This window comes from Rhea pennata, chromosome 20 (genome assembly GCF_028389875.1).
Source record: "Rhea pennata isolate bPtePen1 chromosome 20, bPtePen1.pri, whole genome shotgun sequence".
Taxonomy (NCBI): domain Eukaryota; kingdom Metazoa; phylum Chordata; class Aves; order Rheiformes; family Rheidae; genus Rhea; species Rhea pennata.
In genome coordinates, this window is record NC_084682.1 from 6,255,009 (window position 1) to 6,272,940 (window position 17,932).

At 37.5% G+C, this 17,932-nt stretch overlaps 1 protein-coding gene across 2 annotated transcripts; it reads left to right on the forward strand.

Annotated features, from left to right (window-relative positions):
- Window positions 1-198: 198 nt before the first annotated feature.
- Window positions 199-17,529, forward strand: INPP5K (inositol polyphosphate-5-phosphatase K). Of its 2 annotated transcripts, XM_062592354.1 has the most exons (13): window positions 199-340; window positions 2,906-3,013; window positions 3,714-3,822; window positions 6,083-6,199; window positions 6,552-6,724; window positions 8,278-8,389; window positions 8,979-9,088; window positions 9,556-9,582; window positions 11,258-11,450; window positions 11,684-11,821; window positions 12,323-12,406; window positions 13,466-13,570; window positions 14,637-17,529. In XM_062592354.1, exons 1-13 carry the CDS (start codon window positions 303-305, stop codon window positions 14,733-14,735), a joined length of 1,413 nt encoding a protein of 470 aa, XP_062448338.1. In that variant the 5' UTR covers window positions 199-302; the 3' UTR covers window positions 14,736-17,529. The 2 variants fall into 2 exon arrangements, with proteins under 2 accessions (XP_062448338.1, XP_062448339.1); XM_062592355.1 differs by lacking the exon at window positions 9,556-9,582.
- The last annotated feature ends 403 nt before the right edge of the window (window positions 17,530-17,932 follow it).

A 17,932-nucleotide genomic window follows, 5' to 3' on the forward strand; every position in this document is an offset into this window, starting at 1 on the left:
CAAAGGTGATGCAAGGCGGTGCGGAAAGGGTCTCGGGGGGGGGGGGGGAGGGGGCGGCGGCGCTGCCCGCGGTCCTCCCGCGCGCTTGGCGGCGCCGCCGCGCCGCGCCGCGCCCCGCCCCGGCGTCACGTGGCCGCCGCGCGGCCCAATGAGCGCGGAGCGCCGCGCGCGCCGCCGCTGAGGGGAGTGAGGAGGCAACGCCGGGCGGGGCGCTGAGGCGAGGCCGCGCCGGGGCCGGGGGCTCCGCGCCCCGCTCGCTGCGCTCCCCGGCCGTGGCGGCGGGCCCGGGCCCGAGCGGCGGGATGGAGCCGGCGCGGCGCAGCGGCGCCAGGGAGCTGAGGTGAGCGGCGGCCGAAGCCGGCGGGTCTGCGCGCGGCTTTTCGCCGAGAGGCGGCGGAGGAGCGGTGGCGGCTTTACGTAACGGCTGGGAATTAGCGAAACCGGCGGGTTCGCTCATTAGCGGGGAGTTACGCTAATCGGCGGTGTTACTCAGTCACATGAAACGGAGGAGAAAAGCTGCTTTTCCGCTTTGAGAGCGTTGGCACCGCAGTCGCCGCGGGGAGGCTTACTGCGTGCGCCGGGGCCCTGGGGGTTTTCGGGGACCCATTTCCCCACGCTTAGCGCGGGCGAGGGCAGCTGCCCGCGGCCTCAGCGTGTGCAGGGGCTCGGCTTCCCCGCGTGTAGCGGGGAGGGAAGAATTTGAACACGTCTTTGCCTTCTACTCTTACAAAAAGAAAATTTTTTTTCTACACTGTTTCTTCCGTGCTGGTATATCGTGGTGTTACGTGTTGCAGGATAGCTTTGATTTGAGGAGGCCTCTGCATACAGAGCATGCAAACAGTTCTCCATAACGAGAAAAATAGGGAATAAACTCACGTTTACTTAGAGATGCCGTAATGGTTGTAACATTGTGTTAAGATGATTCTATGATCCCCCCTAATTCTCTGCTATTGAATAATTATGGGAACTAGTGACACTAAATGCTATCTTTAAAAGCTTGTTTTAATTTAGGAGCTTATATGTAGAAAGCACACTTAAGACTGCTCTAGCAATGTGGAAGGTTTCTGCTGTTTGGGGAGGATTCACATATGTTGTAAGACACCATGGCAACGAGTATGGAAAGGGAGGGTAGCTTGACCAGCCATAGATCTTTTGGTAAGGGGTCTGTTTGTAGCATCAAATGAGAGTAGTATTGCTGTAGGCTTCTTTCCTTGCTGTAGTTAGTATTTGTATGGCCTTGTAAGCTGCTAGAGAGCATCAGTAGGCCTTTGGGATTGTGTAATACCGTAGGATATTATCTGCCTTACAGGTACATATACATCCCTAACTGTTAATTCTTTGCTGCTGACATAGATAATAACGATTCAGTTTCATTGCAGGTTATGGATGCTCTTGAAATTTTTACAAGTATTTTTCTTTTGGTGCAAGTTCTAGCACTGTAGTCTTTCCTGTATTCTTATGAGTAGTGTAGTTATTGGGAGAATGTAGTTTCTATGAGTAATGACTGATAACTTCAATATTATTTGACTTTTACCCTCCCCAGTAATTGTCTTCAAAAATTACTAATTGGAGAGAATTCCCAAGTCATACATCTTTTTGATGGTAGAATGAGATCTGCAGCCTACATCCTTTTTTCCTTTAGATATTTATTTTAGGATCAGTTTACTGTTCTATAGCTTTTGGCTAACTTCAGTGTGGTGTTATAAAAGATAAACTATTGGTGAGAGAAATTGTGGATCACTGAACTTGTTTGGGATACAAGGTCACTTTCCAGTTCTTTTATGTACTTTTTGTTTCACTTTGAGCAGACCCTTGACTGTAAAGGGGGATAAAGGTACTGCCTTACATAATGGGCACATTGTAGGGGTTAATTAATTATCCATATAGTAATGCTTATAGGGCCTTTACAGAAGAGGTGTAAAGTGAATCCCTTTTAGAAGCTATGATATAGAAAATACTGTCTTAAAATAAAACAGTAGATAGGTTCTGTGGCAAGGATGTGTTTCTGGAAGCACTGGAGAGGAGCAGTAGGTTTGTTTGGTTTTGGCCAGAACTGAGTGTTTGTGTGCTTGAAAGCTGGAGATTATATTTCTGCTAACCTACGGATGGAAGCACATGATTGATTCAAATCAACAATAAATTCTTTTAACTCTTAAGCTTATAGAATTAACCACATTAAATCTATTGGGAAAAAATGATTCAGTGTGTGCAGCTTTTGTAACAAGCTATTGAGTGTGGTGGTAGTGCTACAGTTTTTTTCAGCACTGCTACATCTGCATTTGTCCTTTTGGGTTAGAAGCAATGCTGAATCTCATATGAGTGAAAACTTGATCCTCAAGACCCTCAGGCATTTCATTGTTTGTTTTATATTTGGGATTTTAATGTGTCAGTCCTTTGGAATATAGTTCTTTTCTTCTGAGCAAATGGCATCCTTCAGTAGTGAAGATGCGTTTCAAGATTCATCAGCCCTCTCCCTACATGATTTAGAAAGCCTGCACAACTTCCGCAGCCGTTCTGCAAGTTTCAGCAGCACGGGGTCCAGTGGCCGCTTGCACCTCCGTCAGCGAGTAGCCCAGCTTATGGCTTGTGTAGAGGATATCAGCTCAGATGATGAAATTCATGAAGAAGTATCTCGAACTCTAGATGAAGCTTTCCTTATCTGGGGCAAAAAGCTGAAGGACAAGTGGCAAGAATTCAGGTTTTGTTCCCTCGATAGTTGATTGTTATTTTTTATGCTAATAAATAGACTTTTAATTGACAAATAATGACAGTAATGACAGAAAATCTTTGTTTTCTGTAGACAGAAATTCAGTTAGGGAAGTTAGATACTCTTTGGGGTACTTGTTCACATTTAAATTCTAGCACTGGTTTTGTGTGACTTTTTGTTTTTCTTCTTTGTTTGTAGACTGCACGTAGTTACCTGGAACGTGGGCACAGCTTCTCCACCTCCTGATGTCACGGGTTTACTTCAGCTCAATTCACTGGGCCCAGCTATGGATATGTATGTTATTGGGTAAGTATAGGCTAAAGAACCTGCTCTGTGAGTTTATTGTAAAGCCTGTGTTTCAACAGCTTACTGTCAGCTTGGGGAGAACTGTGCAATGTGAATCATCTCCCAGGAGGTAGTTCAATACTGTCACTAGCAGAAGATGACTAGAGTTAATGACAAAGAACAGAGATGATTTATAGCAAGAGACTCTTCTCTCCTTTTTGATGTTGTTTCATATGACAAAACATCCTTTCTAAGCACACAGAATTAAAAATTATTTTGGCAACTGTGGTCTGTGTGGGCAGATAGAAGATGTAATCATTTTGATGGGAAAGTTGTCTGAAAATCAGTGTGTTTTAAAGAAATTTGTGCAAACTGATTAGGAAGAATCTGTGTGCTTTTGGGTTGCATCACCTTTTAGTGAAACTGTCACTTTTTCCAAACTTGGTTTCATATATTAAGATGTATTCTTTGTCATAATTTGTCTGGAGTTTAGCATTGTCTTGAGCTCTGGGTGTATATAGGCTCATTTAACTTAGCTTTTCTCAGTGTTAGACATGTGGATGAGTTAAACTGCTTGTAACTGAGAAACTGAACAGCAGTAAGAAATTTCTCACTTATGTGCATAAAGGTCTATTGGGATGTTGTGGTTTGTGTTCTGATAAGGTTATATGAATTCTGTTAAAACCTGATGATCCAGTGTGAGTAATTTTCTTGTGCTCAGCTTACAGGAGGTGAACTCAAGGATCACGAATTTTCTCTCTGACTTGGCATTTGATGATCCTTGGAGCATTTTTTTCATGACTGTATTGTCACCGTTAGGATACATCAAGGTAACTGTTTACATTTCTGAATCTCACAACAGTGAAGGAAAATGTCTTCCCTAGCTCCATTCAGACATTTTTTTTCCCTCAGACTGATCTCCCTACATAAAAGACAGGCATTGATGGCGTTTTTTTCAGGTATCAATCATTTCCAAAGGTGCATGCATATTAGAAGTGGTTCTCTGTCAGACTGGTGTTCTCTTGATTTGTTGGTAAAGGTGTTTTTGGTTTTTCTATTAATAGTAGTGTCCTTGATTTTACCAGTAAGAACTGGACACAGAATTCTATTTCTTGTTTGAAATAGCTGGGTAGTTTTGATGCTTTTGCAGATTGGATGATGAACAGTGAGGAGATGTTTGTTCAGATAAAGTGGCAGTGGCCAACACAAGTGGTGCAGTACCATGTGATGAATGCAAAAATACTCCTGTTTTAACAAGAATACATTCTCAAGGAACAGAGTTTACTTAACAAGATTACTTAAAATGAAATGTGATGTAAACTTGCACTCTAACAGCGTATTTCTTGTGGCCACAATGTCTCTATCTTTCTCTTGTTTGTAGTTTTTTTTTTTGTTTTGTTTTGTTTTGTTTTTTTTGCTCAGTGCAATATTTGGGAACTGTAATGTGATGCTTCTAATGCTTCTAATGTAGTCTGCTTAAGTACCTGCTTTCTCTATAAGTATCCCAAGCAATGGCAGTGATTTTCATTAACATTGGTAAGGTTTCTTCTTCTTCTTTAATTTTTTAAAAATTTGTTTACAGGCGAAAGTAAATTGCTTAAATATAGAACAGGGGTATAGCAGGTGCATAGACTTTTGAGGACTATTAAGGGCCTACAACATGGTAAGGAAAGTTTAAACAACAAGATTTTTGGTATTACATGGGACACAAGATCATTGAAAATAATAAATATTTCAGTAATTAAACAGTAAATGTAGTTGGAGATGCTGAATTTCTCAAATATTAAAAGCAATTCTATTGTTGTAGTAGCTTTCTAAATCATTCTTATTTCAGGGTGATTTTGATGAAATCTTCTGTGTGATAATAAGACCCATAGTTATGCCATTCTTTTAACTGTAATTAAACAAATTGTAATTAAATAAAATAAAGGACCCATTGGAAATCTAAAAAATGAAAGAAAATGTAGTTCATCTTAGTGTAAGTCCTTGCTGATAAATATTTAAAATATGGCCACAGGATGACATTCAGGCTCTGTATACAGTTCAAATGAATTCCCTCTGGTATGCATGACTGAATTCCTAATTTATAAATACCAAGCTTAGAATGTACTGATGAATGGATGCTGCCACCTAATGGTTTTCAGCAGGATTTAATTAGCTCTAATAAGAGGAGAACTAGGTCATTGACATACCTTACCTTATTGGCAGGCCAGGTCAAAATCAAAATGGGCATCTAAGAGAGCCAGCTTTCGAGATGAATCCTAACATAGGCTTGTTTAGACAGAGGAACAGTTACCTGTTTTATGCTAACCTTGGACAAGGTTACACCCTCTTGGGTGTAGAGGGGTAGTAGTCCTCCTTGGGATGTTCTGTCATTTCACTAATAGGGTCTGTTCTTAGAGCATTTGGTTATTGGGGTCAGTCAGTTTTTTTCTTTCACCATAGGCAGAGTCATGCCTTTTCTCCGAAGGGTCTTTGCTTGTTTTGGCACTACATTTTGGTGGGACTAGTATAAGTTCCAGTAAAGAAGGGATCTGTGTTTTGATGTTCAGGGGCTGCAGATGAAAGTTTTATAGCGTGGAAGTAACTTGTGCCTTTTAGACATTTTTACTGGTTTTCAGAACAGTCAGTTATGTGCTGAATGATGTTTCAGTGGAAAAGCTTTCCTGTTGGAGGACTTGGCAGTTGTGCGCTATTAAGATTATGGGTGAAAAATCAAGGATTTGTCTCTATGAATAGGACACTTAGATGGAAACAATGGGTTCGCGAGGCAGAAAAAATGGTCTTAAAAGACCTACTGTATGAACAAATACTCATGTTGAGGTCAACTTCAGATTTGTAATGTAATACAGTAATGTAGATTAGTTGAGAGATTTATCAGAAATTGTTCACAAGTAAGTCTATCATGAGAACTTATGCTTTATGGCACTGAAATGTGTCTGCATGTATTGTATCATAGTATTGATGTCAGGTTTGCCAAGGGAGTTGCATGACTTTAGTATGACGTTCTTGACTTAAAAGCTCCTGTGGAGTAGATCCAAGGAATTCCAGATACATCCCTGGAAGTGACCCTGTCCTCTTCTGTTCCAGCTCTCCTCCGTTCGCATGCAAGGGTTGCTACTTCTGATCTTTGTGAAGCATATCCACCTGCCGTTCATACAGGACATTCATACCCAGTATACACGCACAGGCCTCTATGGATACTGGGTAAGGAACTACCTGAGACTTGATTGCTTTGGTTACTTAATGCTTATGTTGGTGTACACCACTAAATGGTTTGGTGGTGGGATGGAATGTATGGCTTAGTTAACAATGAATAGGCTGACGAGCCATATGAGTCTTACTTAGTTGAACCTTGTGTGCAAGTGCAGTACAGACCATAATATTTCACCAATTCATTACCTGAAATAAACTGTTACTTTCTTGCTGCTTATTTAGATTTAAATGAACAGAATTGTTTCCTAAATAGCAAGATTAAAAATTTTATAGGTGATGTTAATAGTTGCATTTGCAAGTGTTGATCATAGTTTCAGAGAATATTGTTAACCTTCCGTACCAGGGGAACAAAGGAGGAGTTACCATTCGCATGTCCCTCTATGGTCATACAGTTTGTTTCATAAACTGCCATTTGCCAGCTCACATGGAGAACACAGAGCAGCGATTGGATGACTTTGAGAAAATTCTGGAAATGCAGTTTGAAGAAGAGAATATTCCAAGTACCCTGGATCATGAGTGAGTTGTTCTGACCCTGTTCTATCTCTATTGTTTTTATCTGTTATTCTCTCTAAATTTGTGACTTCTGCACTTTTATGTGTGTGTTCAATGTGATCCCTGAATGTTGGCGGACCAGGCTAGAAACAATAACCTGAAAGATTGAGGTCTGTTTTGCAGGACTGATCTCTTTCCATCTCAAATTATACTTAATTTGTTAGTGCGTAAATTGCAGATGTAGTGGAAACATGAAGAGCATTAGAAGCTAAATCTCATTCATATCAAAAATCTTTCAGCTTACAGGAGATGTTTTTTTTTCCTCCCTGTTTTTGTGTGAAGATCAGTGTTATCTTTTGACCCATTTTTATTCCTATTGAAATTTTAGCGTCTGGCTGAGATGGCTGGGCTTCTTGGTCTTTAAATAACTTAATTCATATAGCTATAAAAATTATGAATTACACCTATCTCAGATGCCTAACTTAAAAAACTATGATACCTCATTTGGGATCACTAGTTGAGCTCTTGTTCTTTAGTTGTGCAGGAGTTATATATATGTTCTGTTACTGCATTTGAGAATTCCCTACATCATGCTGGAGTCTAACAGTGATAATATAAATATTTTAAAAAGAGTTAAGATAAAAACTTTAAAGTTTGAATTAAAAAAATATATATATGAATAAAACTGTCAGGCCAAAGGGTTCCAGAGAAATGTAATGTAAACGTGTAATATTACTTTCATTGTTAATGGGCTCACTAAAATTGGGTAAATGTATATGAAACGTGAATTTAAAAATAATATATTTTCCGATCTTAGTATAGGTTTTTGATATCTCAGTTTAATCATTTTCATTTTCTTGGTAATGCCCAAGCCAAATGTGCCAAATCATATATAGTCATCCTAAAAGAAAAAATTATAAACAGCATTGAAATAAGTTTTCCTTCCAAAAGATCAAGTTTGGGGCATATACGCCTGAACAGTACTTCAAAAGTATGGCAGTTAAAAGATAAATTCCTTTTCTTTGGAAAGACAGCTCTCCTATTGGCTAAAACATTGCTGATACTGTGCTCCAGTGCTTCCTAATAAGAACCTCCATTTCTGAGGATTACAGAACGTGCAGTATGTATCCCTGCTTTCTCAAAGCACTAAATCAATACTCTGAACTAGTTGATTAACATATCCAACTGGTGTATAGGTGATGAATCTTTTGAATTATTTTACTGACTGTTACTGGGACTACTGTTTAATACTAAATCTTTCCCTAATAGAGATATAAATCATTAGGAGACTTGGGATGAGATAATACCCAGTAATGTACATGTGGCAAAAGTGCAAGAGAGTCCACTTACTATTTCAGTTCCTTTAAAAATTTTTGTTCAGTAGGTTATTCATCCATAAGCTTATCTATAACTATTAAATATTTTTATTTGTGCTGTTTAGATTAGGTAATATAAGTGATCAGAGCATCTAATCACTGTAATGGCCTTATATTCTGTTGAATTCTTCTAATTCTTCACTTATGTTTATATATTCTTATATAGCCTTTTTTTTTTTCTTTCCTCTCTCTCCTCTTAAGCATTCTCTTCTGGTTTGGAGATCTAAACTTCCGGATAGCGGATTATGGTATACATTTTGTCCGAGAATCGATAAATAACAGACGTTACAATCTACTGTGGGAAAAAGACCAAGTATGTTGTCTTTTAATGCATACAAACACAACACGTTAGTTAGCATTATCGCTTGTATTTTTCATTTCTATTTAAGAAATACAAATTCAGAGTAGTTTCAAGCTGGAGCTGATCTAGCTGTATGCTCTTTCACTTCTCAGTCGTGAGCAATACCATAAGTAATTGCCAACCTGTTCTGTTGTTTTTTTTAGTTTCATACTCATTTCAAATGCTCATGTATGACTGAAGTTTTCAGTGAACTTCATGGCTTATGAATGTTTTCATGCCTTGATATTTTTATCTCCTTTTCCTTCATCTAATAATTATTTTTTAAAAGAGAAGTTGATTCTGGAATTTGTTTTGAGTAGAACTGCTACAAAACTTCTAAACAGGTCGTGTCAGCTATTTGGCAGTAGCAAAGGGACCTTCTGAAATTTTTTTGATATGTTGTACTTACTGAGATGTTGAATTCTATTTGGAATATGCCCTCTCACCTCCTTTCCCTGTTATCCTTTAAGCTTTGATTTTTATATGCTACTGCTACTTGTAAAAGCTGTTTTATGTATTTATTTATGTGCGTGCATATATATAAAATAATGTATTTCTGCAGTTAAATATGGCAAAGAAGAAGGAAGCGTTTCTTCAGGAATTCATAGAGGGTCCTCTGCAGTTCAAACCCACCTACAAGTTTGACCTTTACTCAGATGTATATGATACAAGGTAAAAGCACAGTAAGAAGTGTTAAGCTGTGGAAAATTAGAGTGAATCTGGTGCTTGAGTAAATAGTAAATACCACTTCGTAAAGCAAACCTAAATTTCACATAATTTACAAGTTAACCGAAGCTGCTGAACTCTTATTCAGTGCTCAGATCTGAATAAATGAATGCTTTAGGGGTCTGCTAAATAAATAGCCTGGGTCTGCTGATTGTGTGAGGGAAGTGGGAATGGTTGAATCACCACAGCTGCTACTTATTTATTTATTTATTTATTTAGGAGGACTAGACTAACAGAATATGCTAGCACTTGTTTAAACACAGTAGTTCGTTTTTTCCAAAGCTTTTCTAAAATATCTGAGTTATGTTTTTCTCTGACTGTAAAGTTATTGTTAAGTATTAATCGTGTTTCAATGGAAGAATAAGCTCTTGGACAAGCAGGGATTTTGCACTGATCTTTTTCTTTATTTCCAGAGAGCAGAAGTCCCTGTTTTGGTTTAAGTAAGAAGAGAACTTTCTGGATTTCATAGATTTGTAAATATTTCAGAATCAAAACATTGCTCCTTCTGAGCTTTGGGTTTGATTTTTGTGAAATATTTGAAAATCAGATAACAGCTGATTTTCTTCAGGGATTTTCTGAACTTGTCTGAAAGCTGCAGTGTTATCTACTCTGCTGTTGCACTAAATTTACTCATTTGTATCCAAAGACCTTTTTGCTGTCTGAGTGAACTCATATAAATGGACCAGCAGTAAATCCAGTTGACAAGTAAACAAATAAAAAGTATACTTATGCATGCTGTATGCATTCTACTATTAAAGCTAGCAGGGATGTTTTGGTTGGTTGGAGGGGTGATAAACAGACTTCAGGGCACTTGGGTCTTCTAAGTATCCTTGCAAAGTTTGCTTTATATGAAGCAGACAGTGATTTGTTATCTTTGATACTTTTTTCAATGTGACTTTGAGGTTTTTCTTTCCCATCTTGTACGCCATTTTCTCTGAAGTAGCAAGTGTATTAACTTTTCTTTTGGTATTTTCTTGCACAGCAGAGCAGACATATGGCAGCTCATAAAGATATCTGTCGGTTTATATAATTATTGAAGTAAGTGGGATATGACCCCTTAGTCATGTAAAATCTTTCCACCTTATTATAGGTGAGTCAGACTGATATATTGGAAGTTTTTTTTTTAAAAAAAGGCATGTTGAGCATTAAACTAAATGGCATTTCCAGTTTATGATGATTTTGATATTCAAAGTTATTAAACTGACAGTTTTCCTTACACATCGTGCTCATTAACTTTTATAATTCAATCCAGTCCATTCTAATTCCTCTTCCATAGGGTATGATCTTTTCTCCATTTCAATTTGAAGTGATACAGCCATACAGAGGGTTGCTGTTAAGTTTTCCTTCCACTGCAGAGAGAACCATGAGAAGCTCATTTCTTCTGTTGTTATTGATATGGTATAAAAGGAAACTCTGAATTATGATTGAGGTTTGTTGTATAGCACAGTTGCAGGCTATAGGCACACTTTTCTTCATTATGGCATTTAAAGCAATAGTTTCTAGACTTGAAATACAGGCTAGTACAGATCAGAGGAACTTTAAATAAAGCATTACTGTGTCATCTGTGACTAGTATAAGCTATGTAAGTTTGCCCAAGTTAGTAATTAAAAGTAACTTGTTCTAAAAGAGTTTGAATAAGGAAATAAATGTCATTCAGACTCTCTCTACATCCTCCTTAAAGTTTTGTCCTTTTCCTGAGAATGACTATGCGTTTGAAGTTTGGGGCAGTTACTATAGTATCTCAGTGTCCTTGCATGTTTTTGTAGTGCGTTTTAGGAGAAAGTATCATGTCCTGTACAAAACTTGACTAACCCATGGGAATGCCTCGTCTTCCCTTCATTTTACTCCTCTCTCTCTCTCTCTCTCTCTCTCTGTCTCTCTCTCTCAGAAATCTGTGAAATTTATCTCCTATAAATGGAGTTGAAGTTCAAATTGAGAAAACCTTGATTGTAAAGCATGGTAAAGAGCTGTAAAATGAAGTTTGGATGTGATTGCTTTCTTATATTAATACATGTACTTGACAGTCTTTCAAGTTTGAATAGATTTTGCACAGTATTCTTAGATTTTTAGCAGCTGTTTTTCTGCTCATTTCTCTTTTATCTTGCACTATTGCAGTGAGAAGAAAAGAAAACCAGCTTGGACTGATAGAATTCTTTGGAGAGTGAAGAATCTCTGCCAGCATACATCAAAAGAAAGTGAATTATCTGAAGAAGAACAGACAATATCTGTTACTTTGAATAACTATATCAGTCACATGAGCTATGGCATCAGTGATCACAAACCTGTTACAGGAACTTTTGGGCTTGAGGTGCTGTCCCACCTTAACTCTTTAAAGCTAGTTTGTTTTACTAAGCTGCTTTTCTAAACTTTTTAAGCCTTGATCTCAGTGTTTTGTTCTGGTGAAAATGAAGACAAAAATTGCTTTTTGGCTATTTCCATCCTGTTAGGCTTCCCACAGCAGGAGTGGCTGAGAATTAACTTGTAAGAATAACTGAAAGAATAACAGAGTTGGTTTACTCTAAGTTTTGTTCTTTATTCTAGATGAAGCCTCTTGTATCAATTCCTTCTGTCACATTGAATCCTGAGGGTGAATGGAGCGCTGAACATGATGTTTTAATCAGCTATTCTGCAGTGCCTGAGTTCTCAAGCAGTGCTTGGGACTGGATTGGACTTTTCAAGGTGATGTCATCAGCACATCATGGCTCTTTACTGTAATGAAGATGGTGAATGTGACTGGAAGAAATAGTTTTCTGTCACAGGGCATTGTGATTTTTGCAAACATCTTGTGTCCTTGGTAGATGATACTTTTATATGCTGAGAGTTTAGCTCCATACAAAGATGGATGCAGGCTTTTTCACTCTAAGGTGCTCTGCTAAGTGGTGATTTATTTAATCAGAATGGTAGGTAGAAGCTACAGAAAGGAATAGTCCTTCCCAAATGCCTGCAGTTAAGAGTTCTGAAAAAGAGAAAAAAAAATGAAAGGAAGCAGTGGAAGGATGAAAGGATAGAGTATTCACATTCTCTCAGATACTGCAGGTTCATATATGCCCCCTAAATGTTTTGATTTTTAAAAATGAAGCATTTTAATTAGACCTTCAGTGAAGTAGTACCTCTCAGCTTTGAATTTTCTGTGTAGTATGTGTTTGTCCTTCAGAAGGCTGACTGTTTGCATCTTTGCAGGTGACATTCAAGCATGTGAATGACTATGTTACTTATGCTTGGGTAAAAGATGATGAAATTTCTTCCAACAATGACAATAAACAAGTAAGCCAATTATATATTTCATTTTAGTAGGTTCTTATATAGTAGCATACAAGGATCTGTTTGTTCCACTTACTCCTCTGAGTTCTATATCCCCCTTTTCCTCACCAAAGCTAAGTAGGAATGGTATTGCTGTTTATAGCCCCCCCCCCTTTGATATCTCTCCTTTATTTTTGGGTAGTACAGCATACTTTCTTAGGTCTGAATGTATTGCTTGAAGGAATTGGTGAAATAACACTTTATTCCTTTAGTCACTCTTTGTTGTATAAAGAACTGTAAAGTTTTAATCCATTTTGTATTTTGGTTTAATTTTAACACCAAAATGAGCAAGTAGCCATTTTCCATCTGACTGTCCTGTGGATAGCAGTTTAGGAACCGTGGGTCTTTAGGGTACTACAAAATTGAGGTTGCAGTTTTGCTCTGCTCTTTCATCTGACAGCTTATTGCCACCAGGAGGCAGTTCATCTCCCTCTGTCTTGCTTGTGTGGTCTTGCCATTTTCCCCGAACAAATGTCTCTCCCCCCGCCCCACTTCCTGTTGAAGAAATTCTGCTTGCTAAAGTGGTGAAGAATATTCACTCTTCCATCCCTGGCTTAGTTTCAGATGATATAATGGGTTGACTCAGTTGCCCTCCTCTCTGTACAGGTCCATCTGTCTCTTTGTGTTAACTTCTCAATTAAACAGGAAAAAATAGCACACATGCCAGTATTCTAAAATAATTCTGCCAGGGTAATTTTCTGTGGGGTCGAATAGTATCCAGTGTGGATGGAGGAGGAACAGAAGAAATACCTCACCCCCTTTCTAAAGTAGCAAGGTGGTAGATTGGCTCAGCCATACTATATAGCCCTACCCTAAAGGGTTTAAGGACATTTCTAGGGATGGGTAACACCCTAAAACATGAGTGAAGTAATAATATTACTTCTGTCCTCTTCCTTTTAAAATTATGTTTAAAAAATGCCTTATTTGTGAATACTGCATTTTATGGTGTCCTGAATGAATGTTTTTTGCAAGTTGATTTCTCTGTGCAAATAGTCCCTTGCCTATTCTTTTTCTTGTTGACAGGTTTACATGAGTGCTGAAGAAATACCTGATATGGGAGGAGAATTTGTGCTTTGTTATTATAGCAATAATATGCAGTCAATAGTTGGTATCAGCCAGCCTTTTCAGGTAATATATTTGTAAGCTTTGATTAATGATGATGTTTTTATTTATTTTGCTTTTGTATGTATCTGAACGTAAGTGTGCAGCCTCCGCTGGGGAGGTTGCAGCAGTAATTGCAAGAAGGATATCTGCTGACTAACACAAAGTAAAAAAGACTTGCTGATGTGCTAAAAGAGTCTTAAGTAGCTGTTATAACAACACATTGTAATGAAATAAGGCAGGCTTATCTCTCAGCTTTCATTTTTGGAACTTCAGTCTCTGTCAGTTAGGTCCCTAGTTTCTGTAAAGATAGTAACTCAATTTAAAAAGCTGCCAACTTTTTGATAGGTTAGAAGTGAACCCTTTATGCTCCCTTCTATGGTAGATTCATACAGAAGTGCTTCCTATATATTTAGATGCTTAAATTTGAGAAAGAGAGGACAGTTGAAACTCAAGTTATTTGATTAACTATTAATTTTGTTTAATTTTTAAAAGGGTGACTTAACCGGGACAAACTAGGTGAAGCAACAAGTCATTACTGCTTCTACCCAAGCACTTTTTGCCAAAATCATTTTGTTTGTGCATAATTTTCCATGCTGCCATGACTGTGCTGATGTGTTCCAGAGTGATTAAAGTATAAGTTCTTTGCTATTCTTGGGTGAAGGGGCTTTAGGAAACTTCATTACCTTAGGGAGTACAATACTGAAGGTTACTGGGGTGGTAAAACTCAGTGATACTGTTCGTACTTTTCTTTATATATGTCAGAGTCCAGTCTCTAAGCATAAGATGTCCCACAAACTCTGGAGCATAGTTGTCAATGATATATGGGCACTATGCACTATATGAATATAAGAAATCATGCTAGTCATTTGAAATGCCTTTCTTTTTCCATGACAGTTGATGTTTTGATATAAGAGTTTAATGTTTTGTTACTAGAATTTTTTTAAGCATCATAATTACTGCATAGACCGATCACTTAGCTTTCTCAGCAAGTATGTAGGACATCTTTATATGATGGTATGCTGACAGTATAGAGCAACACAGTTTCTGAATGTGTGCGCTATATTTAACTTTTTTTCAACTTTTCTTCTAGATTAAGCCAAACAGAACATTAGCAGAAAAGAATCTGGCCCAGGAAGAGATCAGCTGGATGCAAAAACCTGACAATCTGGAATCACATAATGAGTTCTGAAGTCAGAAAAGGCATTTAGTGGTCCTGATTCAGGAGTCAGAGATGATTATCTTCTTTGTCTTAGTAATTATAGGCATTTCCTCTTAGAAGATGGAGTGAGGTAGTGCAAGGGTTTCACAGGTAGGGCTATTCAGAAACTTTATAAGCTCATAGAAGTTAATTTATTGTGGAAACTGGTATTTTTATTGTTACGATGAGAGTAACTCTAATGTTGCACTAGATGGGAACTGTAAAAATAGTACCTAATGACTGCGGTATGGTTTAACATGACAGACGTTTCTAATCCAATGACTTAACCTAAGTAAGTTGCATTCCATAACAGATTTTGGACTTGCTCATTTTCTTTTCTCTGGAGGATGTTTTATAAGCAATACAATTCACAGAGCTGTAACCATTTAATCACTGGTTTCCAGTGTTTGAGTTTAACTGAAATTATTTTAAAGATTATTTATTAGATACAGTTATCTAGCTTATTTTAAATTTTTACTTGATTTTTAAATATAAGCTAATTACCTTTTGGGAAACACATGTGACAACAGGTCACATGAAAACAAAATGTTTAGAGCATGTAAATTCTCCTTTGGTAGTAGAATCCCTTTTCTTCTGCCTTACTTCTCACTTATAATTCTTTCAGAATTTTCTATCTTTAATTCTTCCAGATTGTGATATATCTATCAAAGTACGGTTTTTCTGATTTTTGGATTCTTCTTTTTTAAAACAATTTATATAGCAATTTGTCTATTCCTTATTCTCTCTCTGATTAAAAAAGTAAAACACATACTAATTGCTGACTTGGAGTTAAACCAAGGTCGTATCTTTCGGAAAGAAATTTCTCATTTAAAGAAACTGCTTAGTGTAGGTTAGCAGAGTAGTTCAATAAGTACTTGATGAAGAGCTAGGTGATGACGATACTGTTCTTGATTTCTGCTGTGATGTTGTATTTAGAAAGCTAAAGCCATATTTAAATACTTCTGTGATACCATTCTGCCACATAAATAATTCCTACACTTACTACAGAGATGACATGAGTGGAGAATTTAAAATGAACAAGCTCTTTTTTATGGCTTGATCCAGGCTACTAAAAATTGTAAAGCTCTTCAGTTCATAGCAATCAGTCTGCAAAAATTCTGCTTTTTTGAGAGGTGCTTGTATTTAAATGTATCTTGTACATTTGAGAGTGGAGGTAGAATGAGAAATATCAAGTAATTTAAAAAAAGTTAGCTTTAGAAACGGTTTTGTTTGATAAGGATTGTTTAAGGATTTGTTTAAAAAGGATTGGAAGTGGCTTTGGACGTTCTACAGAATCTCAGACTGCAGTGCTGAAAAAGAGCACTGGTTAGTCTCCCATGTTCTAGATGTATAGCTTTCAGCTGCCTACCACATATGGTAGTTACTAATCACTGTCTTGTCAGGTATGAATGGAAAAAAGAAAATTCAGTTCAAGTGGGAGAGAGAAGCAAAGAATGTTGATATGTATATTTTGGAGTGTTGCTTGACAACTGAATGGGTTTTGCTCACATTATCAAAGCCTTGGTTCTTTTAGCTAGAAAGAGCTAGCTCTTTCTTTTGAAAGAGAAAATGAGTGCTCTCTGATACTTGTTTTGTATAGATTCCTGGGATCTTGAGAGTCTTTATCTATGTTAGGGTTTCCACAGCATACAAACTGCTTAGCTTTGGTGCAATTTGGAGTTTAAGAGCATCAAGCCTCTGTAAATTTTAGTTGTATCTTTGCCTAATGTTTGGTGTTGAGAATTATTTCCAGTTGTCTGTAGTGATGGCAGGTTTAGAGGGTACTGTCTTCAGTGCATGGATTAAAACTATCTTGAGGTTTATATCTTTTACAGTCTTATTACACTTTGGAGCAATATTAGAAACCATTTTCATATTTATACCAGTCTTGCAAGATTTTTGTTTTGCGCTAAGGCTTTCAGATGCAACTTTACTTTTCATTGCAATTACATCTTCAGACAAATCCCTTCTGAACTGAAAATAACCTGCAGTTTTTGAGTTCTTGCTTTGTTTCTGATATTACTTGTATGATTGTATTACCATGTTCCATGCAAGGAGATTCCAGTGGAGAGCTCAAAGATGAAAGAATTGTGATCTTTGAATTCCAGACTGCAGCTGCTGACTTCTTGTGGACCAAGATCCAGTTTCTTCTAATGGGGTACCTCTGCCATTCATGAACAGCTTAGAGGGGGAGCCATACAGGGGCACTTTACATGGGCAAGAAACCCAAGCTCCTTAATGTTACTTGGGAGCCGATAACCTACTCAGTCACTGGAGACAGAAGCCGCATTTTGTAAACTAATCCTTTGCACCACAGATTTCACTGAAAATGCCCACAGCAACTGTGATTAAATCTGCCTGTGTGTAAATAAGACACTGCACAAAACTCTATATTCCTTTCTTTAGTGTTGTGCACACAGTAGCAGTCTTAAATATTGTTTACTACTGTTACCTATGGTAGCTTTTCAAAGTATTCCATGGCCTGTTACAATGTAATTTCTGATTAAATTTATCTTTCTTAAAACACCTTTAATTAGATGTTATAATCACTGGAAATGTTTTTATTTCTATGTTTTTTCTTTTCATGTACCACCAGAATAAATCATGATTATTGAACTGTTCTACATGCTTCTATTAATCTGAGAAAAAATGTATTGGGGAAATTCAATCTGTGTGTGGTAGCAGTTCTCCATGTAATTTTGGTATTTTTAAAATGCAGATATATTTGCATTCTAAATACTGTTGTATCAGTGGTAACATGTTTGGTAGGGCTTTGGGCTGCAAAAGAAGGGCCAGAGACGAAATAGATTTTCTTTTAGTCAAGTAAAAATCTTTCATTTAAATGATTTTAGAATATAATGAACCAAAATAATGTCATAAACTTCTGTTTGGGATCTTTTTTTCCCACTCCTGAAAACATATCTGAATATGCTGAAAGAATAGCGTGTTTAGACTGTTGGGAATAAATAGCTCCTCTTGCCGCTTCCCCCACCCTCCCACTAATAAATAGCTTATTTAGTAACTTTTTTTTCTGTAGGTAATTTAGATTTTTGAAGTAAACAAGTTCTTTGTTGCAGGAGGTTGAGCTTGTATCCATGTAAGTTAAAGTTGAACTATATTTCCTGTCTTTTTTAGTCCAAGCGCAACTCTTGTTTATACCAATGGTCTTGCTTGTGCTTGCACAGGGA

Excerpts from the sequence above, each read along its gene's own strand:
- INPP5K (XM_062592354.1), top strand. The coding sequence starts at position 303 with ATGGAGCCGGCGCGGCGCAGCGGCGCCAGGGAGCTGAG. Across the intron at positions 8,390-8,978 it reads TACTGTGGGAAAAAGACCAA|TTAAATATGGCAAAGAAGAA; the intron begins GTATGTTGTCTT and ends GTATTTCTGCAG. Across the intron at positions 9,089-9,555 it reads TCAGATGTATATGATACAAG|AGAGCAGAAGTCCCTGTTTT; the intron begins GTAAAAGCACAG and ends CTTTATTTCCAG.